This window comes from Mytilus californianus, unplaced genomic scaffold (assembly GCF_021869535.1).
Source record: "Mytilus californianus isolate M0D057914Y unplaced genomic scaffold, xbMytCali1.0.p SCAF_5, whole genome shotgun sequence".
Taxonomy (NCBI): Eukaryota; Metazoa; Mollusca; class Bivalvia; order Mytilida; family Mytilidae; genus Mytilus; species Mytilus californianus.
In genome coordinates, this window is record NW_026262701.1 from 18,652,292 (window position 1) to 18,667,342 (window position 15,051).

Here is a 15,051-nt window from a genome sequence, read left to right on the forward strand (position 1 = left end):
TTGAATTTTGAATGAGTCAAAATAGGATGAACGGATCATATAAACCCGAAGGCAAATATAATACAAGCCCAAACGAAAAAATATAATCAAGTCTTAATTGAAAACAATGTTCAAACCTATGATTGTGTTGGATAAAAACCGCAACTTTTATACGTGTGCATGCAAAACAGATTTCTTGGTAGAGGGGTCTAAATACAGCACAAACAACATTTTTCAAAAAACCAAATGAGTGAAAAAGTATATTTTAACAAAACACATTTGACTAGCAGGTCGAACAACTGATGTTCTTAAACCCTGCTGACTGTCATTGGCGATTGCTAAATAAACGGATCACAAGATGTAACAAAACAGATCTTATTATTAAATTATTACCAAACAGAAAACAATAAACTTGCGGAAAAGATGGTATACCGCAAACATGAGGTGCAAAAATTTGTACAACATATCCGCATTTCTACAATTAATGTCTCTTCAGTGATGTTAGGAATCGAAACGATATTTGGAAGGCCATATAATTTACCTCAATTAAGGATAGACTCTTGAATTTTGAAGAGTCGAAATAGGTTGAACGGATCATATAAACCCGAAGGCAAATATAATACAAGCCCAAACGAAAAAATATAAACAAGTCTAAATTGAAAACAACATTCAAACCTATGATTGCGTTGGATAAGAACCGCAATTTTTATTTGTGCATGCAAAGCAAATTTCTTGGTAGAGGGGTCTTAATTCAGCACAAACAACATTTTCCAAAAGACCAAAAAAAGTGAAAAAGTATATTTAAACAAAACGCATTTGACTAACAGGTCGAACAACGGATGTTCTTAAACCCTGCTGACTGCCATTGGCGATTGCCAAACAAACAGAACACAAGATGTAACAAAATGGATCTTAGTTATTAATTTAATACCAAACGGAAAACAATAAACTTGCGGAAAAGATGATATACCGCAAACATGAGGTGCAAAAATTTGTACACCATATCCGGATTTCGACAAATAATGTCTTTTCAGTGATGTTAGGAATCGAAACGGTATTTGGAAGGCCATATAATTTACCTAAATTTAGGATAGACTCTTGAATTTTGAAGAGTCGAAATAGGATGAACGAATCATATAAACCTGAAGGCAAATATAATACAAGCCCAAATGAAAAAATATAAATAAGTCTAAATTGAAAACAACGTTCAAACCTATGATTGCGTTGGATAAGAACCGCAATTTTTATACGTGTGCATGCAAAACAAATTTCTTGGTAGAGCGGTCTTAATTCAGCACAAAAAACATTTTCCAAAAGACCAAAAAAAGTAAAAAAAAACATTTAAACAAAACGCATTTGACTAACAGGTCGAACAACGGATGTTACTAAATCCTGCTGACTGCCATTGGCGATTGCCAAATAAACATACTAGTATTCACTGGTGTTAATATGTCCTTTGATTGAGTTAAGCCATTTCAGTTGATATCTTATAGTGTGTCTTTGAATGTTGTGATGTTACACTATTGTTTCAGAAAAAAGGTGAAGGTTTGGTACCATTAAAACGTTTAAACCCGCTGCAATTGTTTGCACCTGTCCTAAGTCAGGAATCTGATGTTCAGTAGTTGTCGTTTGTTGATGTTGTTCATAAGTGTTACTCGTTTGTCGTTTTTTATATAGATTAGACCGTTGGTTTTCTCGTTTGAATGGTTGTACACTAGTAATTTTTGGGGCCCTTTATAGCTTGCTGTTCGGTGTGAGCCAAGGCTCCGTATTGAAGACCGTACTTTGACCTATAATGGTTTACTTTTATAAATTTTGAATTGGATGGAGAGTTGTCTCATTGGCACTCATACCACATCTTTTTATATCTATATATATATATATATATATATATATAACAACAATGTTAAATCTGCAAATTTGCTTTGTTCTTCTCTCGCCGGGATTTTAACTCATGCTATTGTGATATCGTTACAACACCGCCTGTACTGTGTCCAGCGCTATAGACCACTCGGCCTCCTAGACTGAATAAATTCAGCTTTCGGTTGATGGATCTGTCGTAGAGTTGTCTCTTGTTTAGACGTACTTATATATATCACTGAAGAGACATTAATTGTCGAAATCCGGATATTTTGTACCAAAACCTTTGTTTGCGGTATACCATCTTTTCCGCAAGTTTATTGTTTTCTGTTTAGTATTAAATTTATAATTGAGATCCATTTATTACATCGGTGATCCGTTTATTTTGCAATCGCCAATGGCAGTCAGTAGGGTTTAAGAACATCAGTTGTTCGACCTGCTAGTCAAATGCGTTTTGTTAAGATATAATTTTTAAACATTTGGCCTTTTGGAAAATGTTGTTTGTGCTGTATTTAGACCTCTCTACCATGAAATTTGTTTTGCGTGCACACGTATAAAAATTTGCGGTTTTTATCCAACACAATCATAGGTTTGAACGTTGTTTTCAATTTAGACTTGTTTATATTTTTTCGTTTGGGCTTGTATTATATTTGCCTTCGGGTTTATTTGATCCGTTCATCCTATTTTGACTCTTTCAAAATTCAAGAGCCTATCCTAAATTGAAGTAAATTATATGGCCTTCCAAATACCGTTTCGATTCCTAACATCACTGAAGAGACATTAATTGTCGAAATCCGGATATGGTGTACAAAAACCTTTGCACCTTTTGTTTGCGGTGTACCATCTTTTCCGCAAGTTTATTGTTTTCTGTTTAGTATTAAATTTATAATTGAAATCCATTTATTACATCGGTGATTCGTTTATTTGGCAATCGCCAATGGCAGTCAGTAGGGTTTAAGAACATCAGTTGTTCGACCTGCTAGTCAAATACGTTTTCTTAAAATATACTTTTTCACTCATTTGGCCTTTTGGAAAATGTTGTTTGTGGTGTATTTAGACCCCTCTACCAAGAAATTTGTTTTGCATGCACACGTATAAAAATTGCGGTTTTTATCCAACGCAATCATAGGATAGAAGGTTGTTTTCAATTTAGACTTGTATATATATATAGATATATAAATATAAATTGCCTAACAATGTAATTTAAACAAACTGTTTAGTATTTAAATATTAAAATGTTTACAATGTGATAAAATAATCAACGCAATTTTTTGCTAGACAAACTAGCTTCACCAAGCGTGCATCTATCCAGGTTAAATCGAATGAATATAAGAAACTTTTGCAGCTCATTGTCCAATGAATTTTTTGCTGCTATAAATAAATTCAAAATTTGAATGTTGTTCAAGGTTATTCGTTCAAGTAAAGGTAAGTTTGTAACGTCCATTGGCCAATATTACAGAGACAATTTATAATTTATTTCATCTGTGTAATTGTATTAATCTTTGTACTAATTAATAAACACTCAAATAGATTTGTATGTTATGTGTTTCGATTTGTAGGAACTTATATAAAAACTGAGAATGGAAACGGGGAATGTGTCAAAGAGATTACAACTCGACCAAAGAGCAGAAAACAGTTCAAGGCCACCAATGGGTCTTCAATACAGCGAGAAAACCCCGCACCTTGAGGCGGGCTTTAGCATGCCCTAAACAAAAATGTATATACTGGTTCAGAGAAATAGAAATATATATAGGTTATTGAAAAATATACGTTGGTCACTTTATCATACATACGAACGTGTTTCTGGAATAAGCTACATGAAACATGCTCATAACCATTATAACCATACGTTTGGAAAGAAAAACAGATTGTTGAAGGCCGTACGGTTGCCTATAATTGCTTACATCTACTTTATTTGAACTTTGGTGGATAGTTGATTCATTGCCAGTCACAGCTCATCTCCTCATTTTCGTAAGCATAAAAAGTCTGACAGAACACACAAAACCGTTGAATGCGAAAGTTGCCATGTAATAAATACCAATTCAAGTAAATATCTTAAAACCATGTAGACCTTTAACGTATATTTATCATAGCGAACATCATAACTATAAAACAAGATAAAACTCGACTACAGAGTATGACTCTATATTTTTATTTTTCAAAAGTATAACCGACTGCGTTACATTCATACTCTACGAATCATCATTGATGTGGTCTTCATTGACTGAGATGATTTCCAATGAGCCCAACGCAATCCTTTGTTATCCTTTTTATTTCCTATATACAGTCCGTTCAGGTTGGAGTCATGACAGCTTCCATACCACCACGCCCCTTTATAAACTTCAGCACAATCACTGCTATGGCTGTCATTATCCTTATCTTTTGTCGAGAAAGCCTGTTTATCATGGTGCTTTAGCGAATCACCTAATATTATTAAAAAATAATAATAATAAAATCGACGACAATATAAATGAAAGTAGTCAGCTTTAAATTGCCCTTTATCCTACAGTTTTTATTAGCTCTACTAATTGTTGAATTAATTTGTTTTCTTATCTATAATACAATTAATAATAAATAACGTAGTTAAAGTACCAGTGCTCACAAATTTACATTATTGTATGGTTTTTTTTTGTAAATTACACACACAAATTCAAGTACTAAATTTTATGAAAGAAATGTAACGAAATAAAAATGTATTTAATGAGTTTAATGTGGAATAGAAGAACAGAAGAAACTGCTTCCAAACATACATAGTTTATATGGTGTATATATCATATTTGTTTTAAAAATAAGGAGATGAGGTATGATTGCCAATGAGACAACTATCCACCAAAGTTCAAATAAAGTGGATGTAAGCAATTATAGGCAACCGTACGGCCTTCAACAATGAGAAAAACCCATACCGTATAGTCGCTATAAAAGGTCCCGACATGAAAATTATGAAACAATTCAATTGAGAAAAACTAATGGCCTAATTTATAACAAAACAATTAACGAAAAACAAATATGACAGACATGAACCAACGACAACCACTGAACTACAGGCTCCTGACTTGGGACAGGCACATAAAGAATGTGGCGGGGAATGTTTGCGAGCGCCCAACCCTCCCCTAACATGGGACAGTGGTGTAACAGCACACCATAAGAACAAACTATAAAAATCAGTTGAAAAAGGCTTGACTCATCAGATCGATACAAAGAAGGAAAACATCAAACATACACACAGACCGGACGTGGCAGGGTATTTATCCATCCCTCATCCCTATCAACAAAGAGGACACTAAATACAGATCTGAGGGTACATGCAGTTACTGACAGCTAGTTCAAAGCCAATAACAACTAATAAAAAAAATCATGTATCTAAGACTAAAATATCAATCAGTACTCATCCAGCATCCAATGCATTTATTGTAAAGACGTCAGTAACAGTCAGAGAAAAACATGACCTTGTGCAATGCCAAAATAAAGGTATCGACAGAATGTAGAACAGTTAAAGTGCATATGTGTATAACAAAACCATATATACATCAGAATTTAGTTTTCTAGTTGAAGTTGTTTTACATTTGTTATGTCTGGACCTTTTTTAAACTAAGTCTTGTTATTACTCAACGGCACTGCCGGTTGCAATAATCGTTTACTTTAAACAAATTCTAAATATTATATGGTTTCTATATGTTTTTGCTTGACATAATGGATATACTGTACTACTTCCGTTTGCATGTGAGATTATTTCATGGTTAAGCTAGCTATAAAACCAGATTAAACCCAGTATTTTTCTCGGTAATTACCCTATAATTCAGAAATATGACAGTTGTTCGTTCCGCTGGTTGATATAGTTGAGCGTTTGATTTTGAAAGGGTTTATGGACTTTCACCTTTTTGAAAGAGGGACGAAAGATACCAGAGGGACAGTCAAACTCATAGAACGAAAACAAACTGACAACGCTATGGCCAAAAATAAAAAGACAAACAGACAAATAATATTACAGATGACACAACATAGAAAACTAAAGATTGAGCAACACGAACCCCACCAAAAACTGGGGGTGATCTCAGGTGTCCGGAATTTGAATTTGAATTTACCTTAGAGTTCGTTTTTTTTTGATAATTCTTTTTAACACTGGTCCTAAAAATATACGACTTTAATTTACTTTTACGAGAATTTAAAAGTAAAATGATCAATTCTTGTTAAAATAAGGTCACTTCTTTTTTAGTGTCAAATATCTTCCTACTTAATGCAAAAGACATTGTAGATTTATCATATACTAGAATGAAGTTATAAACGTCAATTTGACTTTTGACCTTGTCCTCAATTTCAAGTTCATAGGCCGTGGATCTTAAAAAAAAGGATATCAAATCTATGATATTTAAGGTTAAAGAGTAATACTACCAAACATATTATTTAAAATTTTAAAGTAAAAAAAAAAACTAGTTAAAATAACCCCACAGCACTTCGACCAAAAGAATTGAAGTTGTGACATGTCGTAACAAATAATTGACAAGAACTTTTAGTCGTTAACTATAACATTTCGGAGGAGAAGTAATAAAAGGACAAGTTTAAAATATAGAACATCACCTAAACCTTTGACGTAGACGACAATTTTTTGCTGATGGACAAAATACATCAATTCGATCCGTATAACTTCTGTTGGTTCCCATCTGTAAAAAATTTGCGTGTTCACCTGTAACACTTCCATCAAATAAATTGATAAATCTTGTCTATTTAACGGATTTTAAAATAACAGTGACATCGCTTAGTTTAACCACTGTATGACACACACATATAATATACACAAAGTATTTGAATTTGTGCAATTCTTTCTCCCTTTAGACAAAAATAGAGAGACATAAAATATGTTTCCGTATTGTTTCTTATTTCTCTGGTTGTTTTCATACAACCTTGTCCTGGTGAATACTGTTTTATCTTTTAAACATGGTTTGTAATGTTTGATGGGAAGGTACATTACTACAAGGCAGTGTGGTGCATATCACCATGAGCTTTATCTGAGCTTGACCTTTGACCCTAATGTAAAAAATAATTGATTTTTTCCACATTTTCTAATCGTAAAATAATTTTTCATTCCTTTGACATAGGCTTTTAATAATTAGCACATGAGTGCATCACCTATGATGTGTCGCATACCGTTGGAGATGACCTCTGACTTTGATCTCTGTTAATGTCAAATTATTGATTTGTATATTTCCACTCCCAAACCATATATATTCTTGCTCGTCATGTTGAAACCTTTTCAGTGCAACTAAGGGTTTACCCTCTTCCGCAATTAATATATCGTAATATATTTTAGAATTATTCATATACCGACCCCTTAATAGTATACATGTATATTCTTAATCGTCATGTCAAGACCGTTTAATACACCAAAGAAATAAAGAACCCGTTGAATTCTTTGCTGGTTCCCTATAGTGATCACAATGTTTGTCTGTCCGTCAACACTTCTATGTCGAACGATACGTCAGGATTTTATCAACAGATTTAAAAAATTTAAAGCACAGTGTTATTTTCTAAAATAGGAAATATCTTTTTTGTGTGAAATTTAGATAATAATTGGGATAAAAACTAAGTTTTCGTTGAAAAAAATCTTTCTGAAGCATCTTCTTGTGCTAGAATTTCATAACAAAAAAAAGTTGAAATATAGGTTTCAAATTCTACTCAAAATTGATTCCCAAATGTCAAACATATTTAAAAAAAAAAGAAGGAAATTCAATTTTAATAAAATATAAAATATTTTTTACAATTTTTATTCAAAATTCACAATAACAGAATTATTTCTCTATTAATTTGCAGGTAAAAGTACTGTAAAAACTTAATTTCTGTTACAAATCATAAATTTTCGGAAATATCTTTTTGTGGTTGGATTTTTAAACAAAATGATATATTATATATGCTATTAAGGATTGTTTCCAGTTGTCAATAAAGAATTTTGATTTTGTTTTTATTCAAAGAAGGACAACATTTAATGTCGGCAAACTTTTATTTTGTAAAAAAATCACAAATTGTGTAAAATGTCTTCTTATGCCAGGAAATATTTTATATATAGGTATTATAAATCATTTCAAACCGATCGAAGGTACCAAACATAATAAAAGAGTGGTATAAACTACCTTTTTTAAAAAATAATCCGAAATTTTGAGAATCGTCTCTTATTGTTTGAATAAAATTGATATGTAGTTATAATATGCAATTCCAATTTGTTACTCAATGTCAAGTATAGGGTAAAATATAAGTTTTCTTGAGAACAAAATCGCAAATTTGAATAAAAGTGTTTTCAAAAATAAAAATTATATATAGGTATAACTACGTTCCAAATTGTTTCCTGCTGTCAAAATTGTGATAAAAACAGATGATAAACTTTCAGCTATAACCTTTTGTTTTGCATTTCAATGAAAATCGAAAATTTAATAACTCAACAGAAAGTGTTACCTTAAAAAATATGTATATACATTTGTATTTTTCATATATATGAAGCTTATGTCAATACATCCATTTAACAAACAAAAAACTATAATTTTAAGATTTGGAATACAATGTAAAAAATACTTGGCAATTTTTATTCCACAAGGTCTACCAACAAGATCTTCCTACATTACCAATGTAAAACATGTTCGCATTTCTTATTAAATATTCTTTGCTGGAGATAAAATACAAATAAAGGCAACAGTAGTATACCGCTGTTCGAAAACTCATAAATCGATAGAGATAAAAACAAATCCGGGTTACAAACTAAAACTGAGAGAAACGCATCAAATATAAGAGGAGAACAACGACACAACAAAAACACAACATTAAAATGTAACACACACAGAAACGAACTATAATATAACAATGGCCATTTTCCTGACTTGGTACAGGACATTTTAAGAAAAAAATGGTGGGTTGAACCTGGTTTTGTGGCATGCCAAACCTCCCGCTTTTATGGCAACGGCAAACACAACACCAAAACGACAACATCACATGACAGGACCACAATACAAATAAATGGGAGAACATATAGGACAAAGAAACACATGAATAATAGCTAACAAAAGGTACTAGGCTTATACGCCAGACGTGCGTCTCGTCCAAACAAAACCAACCAGTGACGCTCAGATGAAAAAAGTATGAAAGCCAAAACAAGTACAAAGCTGAAGAGCACTGAGGACTAAAACGTCCAAAAAGTTGCGCCTAACACGGCCAGGGTTTTCTGCCTTGGACAAGAACATCCTTATTATTTAGAATAATTTATAATTTTGCAAACAGTAAATTTTATAAAATGACTATATAATAGATATACATGATAAAACCAAAGTGGGGACTAACTACAGAATAAAAACGGATACATTACATAAAACAACTTAATCCAACACATAAAAAAATACACAGCCGAGTTAGCCAAAGCCTCAACGCACAAAGTGACGTCACATTTGAAATTCTAAAAAAAAACAAACACACAAAGTGACGTCACATTTGAATTTGTAAAAATATTTCCCAAAAATAAGATAGGATTAGGATTGATTAAAGATTAGATTTGTAATACTGACATTACATTTATTAATAACAATGAAAATTACAATACTTATTAATAATCAAAAACTTGTATCTTTATATTTTCTTCTTTTGTTTAAATTAGAATGTAACTTAACCCTACCACATATTCATTTCACTGTTGTAGCCCAGGAACCTTGTCAGTGGTTGTTTGATTTGTATGTCTTATATCAATGTTTGGTTTTTCTTTATTGGAGTATTTTGTGTTGACAGCACATATCGATTGATTCTGTTTAATATATTCAAACTTTTATAGACTTGTGACAATTAAGAGCTTTTCAGAAATTGGTTGTCCCCCGAATTTACAAAAAAAAAAAATAATATTTTAACTTATTTTTACATATATTTGTATGTCAAATCGACCTCGGTAGCATCAGTCTCCGACTTATCAGTTGGACTTTGACTTTGAGTTTATTGTTTTCATTTGCACCAGAATCCTGGCGTTGTTTGAATTGTTCAACGAGATTTTCGATTTACTTTCAACGTTCATTTCCTACGTTGGTATAGCCGATTAAAAAGCAAGAATTTTATCAAACGAAATTTCATCATGATCGAAACATTGTCGTACAATGTACGATACCTCTATAATCGACAATGGAATGTCGTCATCCGGGTCATTGGTTTCGGGGTTCACAATCAGGAACCCAGCATTTCGAAAACACGATGAAAATTTCTTACTCCGCGATTTAAAAAAATTATCAAAGTTACAACGTAAGTTCTATCCGAGATATTCGGCGTTTCTTTAAGTTTATTTTAATTCAAATTTAATGATGTTTTAATATCACACTACTGTAATTTCACGGTTTAACACCATGGTAATTAATTATCATGAAACACCATCTTGTAAAAACAATTATGTTTAGATTGCATATCGATCAATACTGTTATCATGTTAAATTAATTGAACAAACCGGTTTTGACAGGTAATAATTAATGTAATTAAGAGTATTGGGACTGCATAATTAGACCGGAATTTGGAATTCTTAGGGTCCGGCTTACAGAGGGTATTTTTACAAAGATTTTGAAGAAAACTAATTAGACCACAATTTTCGGCCGGAATTGAGAGGAAACCGGGTTATTCAGGGTCAGGCAATTATCATACAATGTTTTTTATAATTAAAATAAAACATGTACTTTTACATCCGTAATACAAATGTTCGAGAAACGTCAGTAAAACGGATGTTTTAAAACGTCTGTTATACGGAAGATTAGTTTTCCGTCAAACGGATACGTCCGTAGCTATTTTACCTGTACATTCGAAAATAGTGTGAAGACCTGTCGAAGTCTTTAGGCACCATCGACAAACAGCGGCTTGAATAAATTGAAATCGCGAAAACGTTTGAAATAGAAATTAATTTTCAATTTCAGAACAATATAATTCAAAATTAAATACTATCAACAATTATTAAAATCGTTCTATCTCTGAGTGAGAAACAAATAGTTGAGCTACAAATCATTTAAAAAATGTAAGTATTACCTGCCGTTCCACTATAACCATTCACTGTAAGTCTGTACTTGGTTGACTTGTCGCCGATGTAGAAGGTAGAATATTTTGCGTATGCTTTATCGCCATTAAAATCCTCCAGATTGACTCTGAGCTCATAACGTCCTTTAGATGTTAGTTTGTACAGTTTATCATTACCTTTTTAATCATAAAGAAAGGGAAGAAATGTTGAGATGAATATGTATTTTCATTATACCTCCGTTTACATTCGAATCTACGAACATTATTCAAATTTATCATGTCGTTTATGAGAACTGCCAAACATTTATAATATCAACCCTCATACAACATTTAAAAGCAGAACAATGGAAAATACGGTTATATCAAACATGACAGCTAAAGTAGGAATGAATGCATCTATATGATGTAGTTGGTACAAGTTTAAAGTTGAAACCAATGCTTCCGTTTTTTTAATTTTCAGGAACCTCGAATAAGTTGTTGGTATTTTTATTTTGAGGATCTATTTTGTTGCATTTGTGAAGAACCTTGTTACAAAATATGATCGAGAATTTGAAATAGTTAATTGTACAATATAAACTTGTTGCATTTTTGCAGCACATCCTACATTTCGACAGATCTCATGTACAAGTTCATGCATAAGTTTGAAAACAAATTTTAACGTTGATAATGGATTGCTCTAGGGGCATGCATCTTTCGTCTACTCGATGCAAGTGGGAAAACGTGTTTACCGTTATCCTCAACCTTATTTGATGAAAATACTAACCTAGCCAAAATTCCGTTTTTAGATTACCAAATCCGTTTACATAATCTTCCCATCCTCGATAGAAATCCACTTTACCGTCTTGTCTACGCTGAAAAACCTAGAATTTAAAATATTTATATATACACAACGTAAAATTATTTGTAGTATATCATGTTAGTTATGATTTAACTGAATGAACCAAATACATGTATAATACATATAAGATATGCGCTACAAACATATAAAATACGAAATAGACCGCCGTAATAGTCATAAATTTTAGTCTAAATATAGGTATTTAAAACAATTGTACTGCGAGGTCTAAAAATCATTTTACAGTAAATAATACTATTATCATAAAGCAACGAATATAATGCGCTTGCCGCATGATAAATTTATTACCTTCAGAAGTAACTCCCACTTCCTCAGTTACTTAAAAATAATCTTACCGTCCATCCTCTTCCATCCGTCTTCATATCACAGTACACCTTAAATCCAGTGCCACCTGCCGAGTAGATTTTGTAGACTCCACTTCTGTGATGTGTGCGGTCTAAATCCGAGCAGTCCCGAACATTTTTTTCTGAAATAGCATTGAAACTATTCAAGAGTATATGTACTTCGGTATAAAGAATCTTAAGAATGCAAAATACAATTATTTTCCCAATTGCAACAGTAGTAACATTTTCGAAAAAAAAAAACAGATTTAGCAAATTTATTTTCAGAACGAATTCTTGTTAGAATCAAATTTAAAAAAGAAAATTTTCAATATTTTTTAACCCAAAAATTAAGCAACCCACTGCTTTTCATTTGGTCAATTTTTACTGATCAACCTTGCCTTTCAATTCTGCATATCAATATCTCATCGCAGTCTATAAATGACGTCTTAGTTCCTTTACAGCAAATGATAATATTATACTTTTCCATTGGTATATAGAAGGGTCTAAAAGATGTCTAGTAATAAAAAATATAGGGTACACACTTCGACTGATTTTCCTTACTCTCGATAATGAGTAGCATAATATCTTCATTGTGTGACCATGTTACTCAGGGGTTTATTGTAACATTTAATAATAAATCAACGATGCATTTAGCTTGTATACAATTTATCCAATCTAACTTAAAATGCTATATTGTACATTAAAGGGAAACTCCGCAAAAAAATGAAAAATTGATATTTTGTTCTTTAAGCATAATAAATCACATGTTCATAAATAAAAAAGTTATATTCTCTTTGTAAAGATATCAAAATCGATTTTTGAAATTGACTATCAGTTCTCGACATGCCTCCATTTTGTCGGCATCCCCGATCTAAAAACTCATGAGATATCTATAAACCACAAAGTACCAAAAGAATCCGGGATTTACCGACCGTGCGTTAAAAACTCCCATCAACAATCGGGGATTACCGTAGTCGTCATTCAGTGTCAAAATGTCTTGTCATATATAGGATAATTCCATATTTAGAAAAGATTATTTTTTTAATTAATAAAGTTATACGTCGGATGAATAACATTTTTTTATTATGATAATTAACAGCTAATGACAAGGAGCAGTGTTAGGAAGAGGTTTAAGCTGGGACATAACATGTTGATATAGTATAATATTCCCAGGTTATAGATATGTTAATGTCGGAACAAACAAATGGAAGTTTTTAACGACCTTGACTGGCTATACAGAATATCGGACATCTCAACTTTTATCATATATGGTGTGTTTTATTAAGCTTTTTTTTAAACTAAGTTTTATATGATATCAAATTGATACGGGATCAGTTCAGAACGGTCACTTATAAAGATGCATTACAGGTTTTAATTCTGTTTAACGTGTGACCCTATCTGGTATGTTCGATGTAAAATTAATAGGGTTTTTTTCTTTTAAAATTTTATTTACGTTATCGTTTTATAAATGTTTTGGCTTCCACCCGAATTGATAATCGGCATGTCAGACTAAATGAATTATTGATTGAGGTCGTGTCAAAGTGACACATTCAGGTAGGTATTCCATGGCCAGTAACATTCTGTCGACTAAATTCGTATTACACAATTACATAATACAGGTCCATGCAGGGCCTCTCTATTGAGGTACCCGGCAGTGTGTTATTGAACCATAAAACTATCAGCTGTAATATACATCATGTGCACAATTTATATATTTGTTTCTGAAAAGGCATAATGAACGTTGTTGATCGTGTGCGTGATTGAAATTATAAATTCCACCTGTTAATGAATGATATTCTGATATAAATTATCCATTAATTTTTGCTGATAATAAGTAAAAAAAACAAAATTACAGACATGACCTTTAAAAATTGTCGATTGACAAACATGCAGATATAAAGTAATACAGCACTTATCGTCACTATCGAAGATTAGAGGGCCCCTTCCATGTGTAATGTCCCTATCTTTATAAGGATTATGACGACAGGGGAAAAAGTCATTGTAAAGGAGCGGAGATAAAGTGTGGCATAGTGAAAAAAAAAAAAATTAACCGAATAGAGAACAATATAGAGAATGTGCGACGAAAGGGGAAATAGTGATTGTAAGGAAGCGGAGATAAAGAGAGGCATTGTGAAAAAAAATATGTTTGCTTGACAAAGTTATTTTTCTCGCTTATATATTTTTTGTTATACAAAATCATACATTGTGTACTAATCTTGATGTGTTAAGTTTCTGCATAGCAAAATAATTATGTATTTCATTTTTTATATCGTAGTTGCACTGTGTTCCTTTGTTAAATTTATTTAGTTTGTTAATGATTGTGTAAATAAGAATAAATCTGTATGAAAACTTCAAACTCGTTTAGTTATTGCCTAGGAGTTTGATTAGTGTTACATTAAAGATATATATATATATATATATATATATATAGAACCTTTCATACTTCTTAAAGTAAAAGATGTGTGTCGGAGTCACATGACATGAGAACCCTGTAATACTTGTACGAGTATAGCATGTAAAAATTCCTACTCAATATGGTTGTATTGGAAAAAAATCATGACGCTCATATTTCTTTATACCAGTCTCATCTGATTCATCAAATATTGCTGTTAACAAATATTAGGAGTTATATACAATCGGAGCTTCTCCGTGGTATACGCCCGTGATATATATATACGAACTTCGGTATTGAATCTACATCTCACAAACATTATTTTTGAATTACGATTTTGAGTGAACTTCCATCAAACCAATAAAAACGTATGGCAAGATATAACCATGCAGGCATTTAGTTTTCGTCAGGCACAAGATAAATAATCACTCTCATAAACGTACATGCATGCTGTTTATAATATCAAGAATTAGAGGTCGATGTCTGTAGATCATTGTTAAGTCCGTCAGTTACTCCGGGAACAGTATATATATATATATATAAAGTAAACTTATACTAGGAAAGGCTTGTTTCAAGAACAACGAGGTTGAGACGAAAATCGTCAATATCAGAAATACATTACTAAGCTATGCCT

At 32.0% G+C, this 15,051-nt stretch overlaps 2 protein-coding genes across 3 annotated transcripts in view; one reads left to right on the forward strand and one right to left on the reverse strand.

The window, feature by feature from the left end:
- The window catches only part of LOC127701048 (A disintegrin and metalloproteinase with thrombospondin motifs 18-like), a 523,205-nt gene that overhangs the window by 414,878 nt on the left and 93,276 nt on the right, over window positions 1-15,051 (forward strand). The window lies entirely within an intron of this gene.
- LOC127701084 (ryncolin-1-like) overlaps window positions 1-15,051 on the reverse strand; it is a 94,465-nt gene that overhangs the window by 77,651 nt on the left and 1,763 nt on the right. Inside the window, exons 2-3 of one of the 2 annotated variants that reach the window (XM_052204892.1) lie at window positions 12,038-12,168; window positions 11,610-11,706 (exon numbers count right to left, since the gene is read on the reverse strand). The exons of the other annotated variant lie outside the window; for it this stretch is intronic. Of the exons in view, the coding sequence (XP_052060852.1) occupies window positions 11,610-11,706; window positions 12,038-12,064 (124 nt within the window). The 5' untranslated portion in view covers window positions 12,065-12,168. The remainder of the gene's footprint in view (window positions 1-11,609; window positions 11,707-12,037; window positions 12,169-15,051) is intronic. 2 annotated transcript variants of the gene reach the window in all.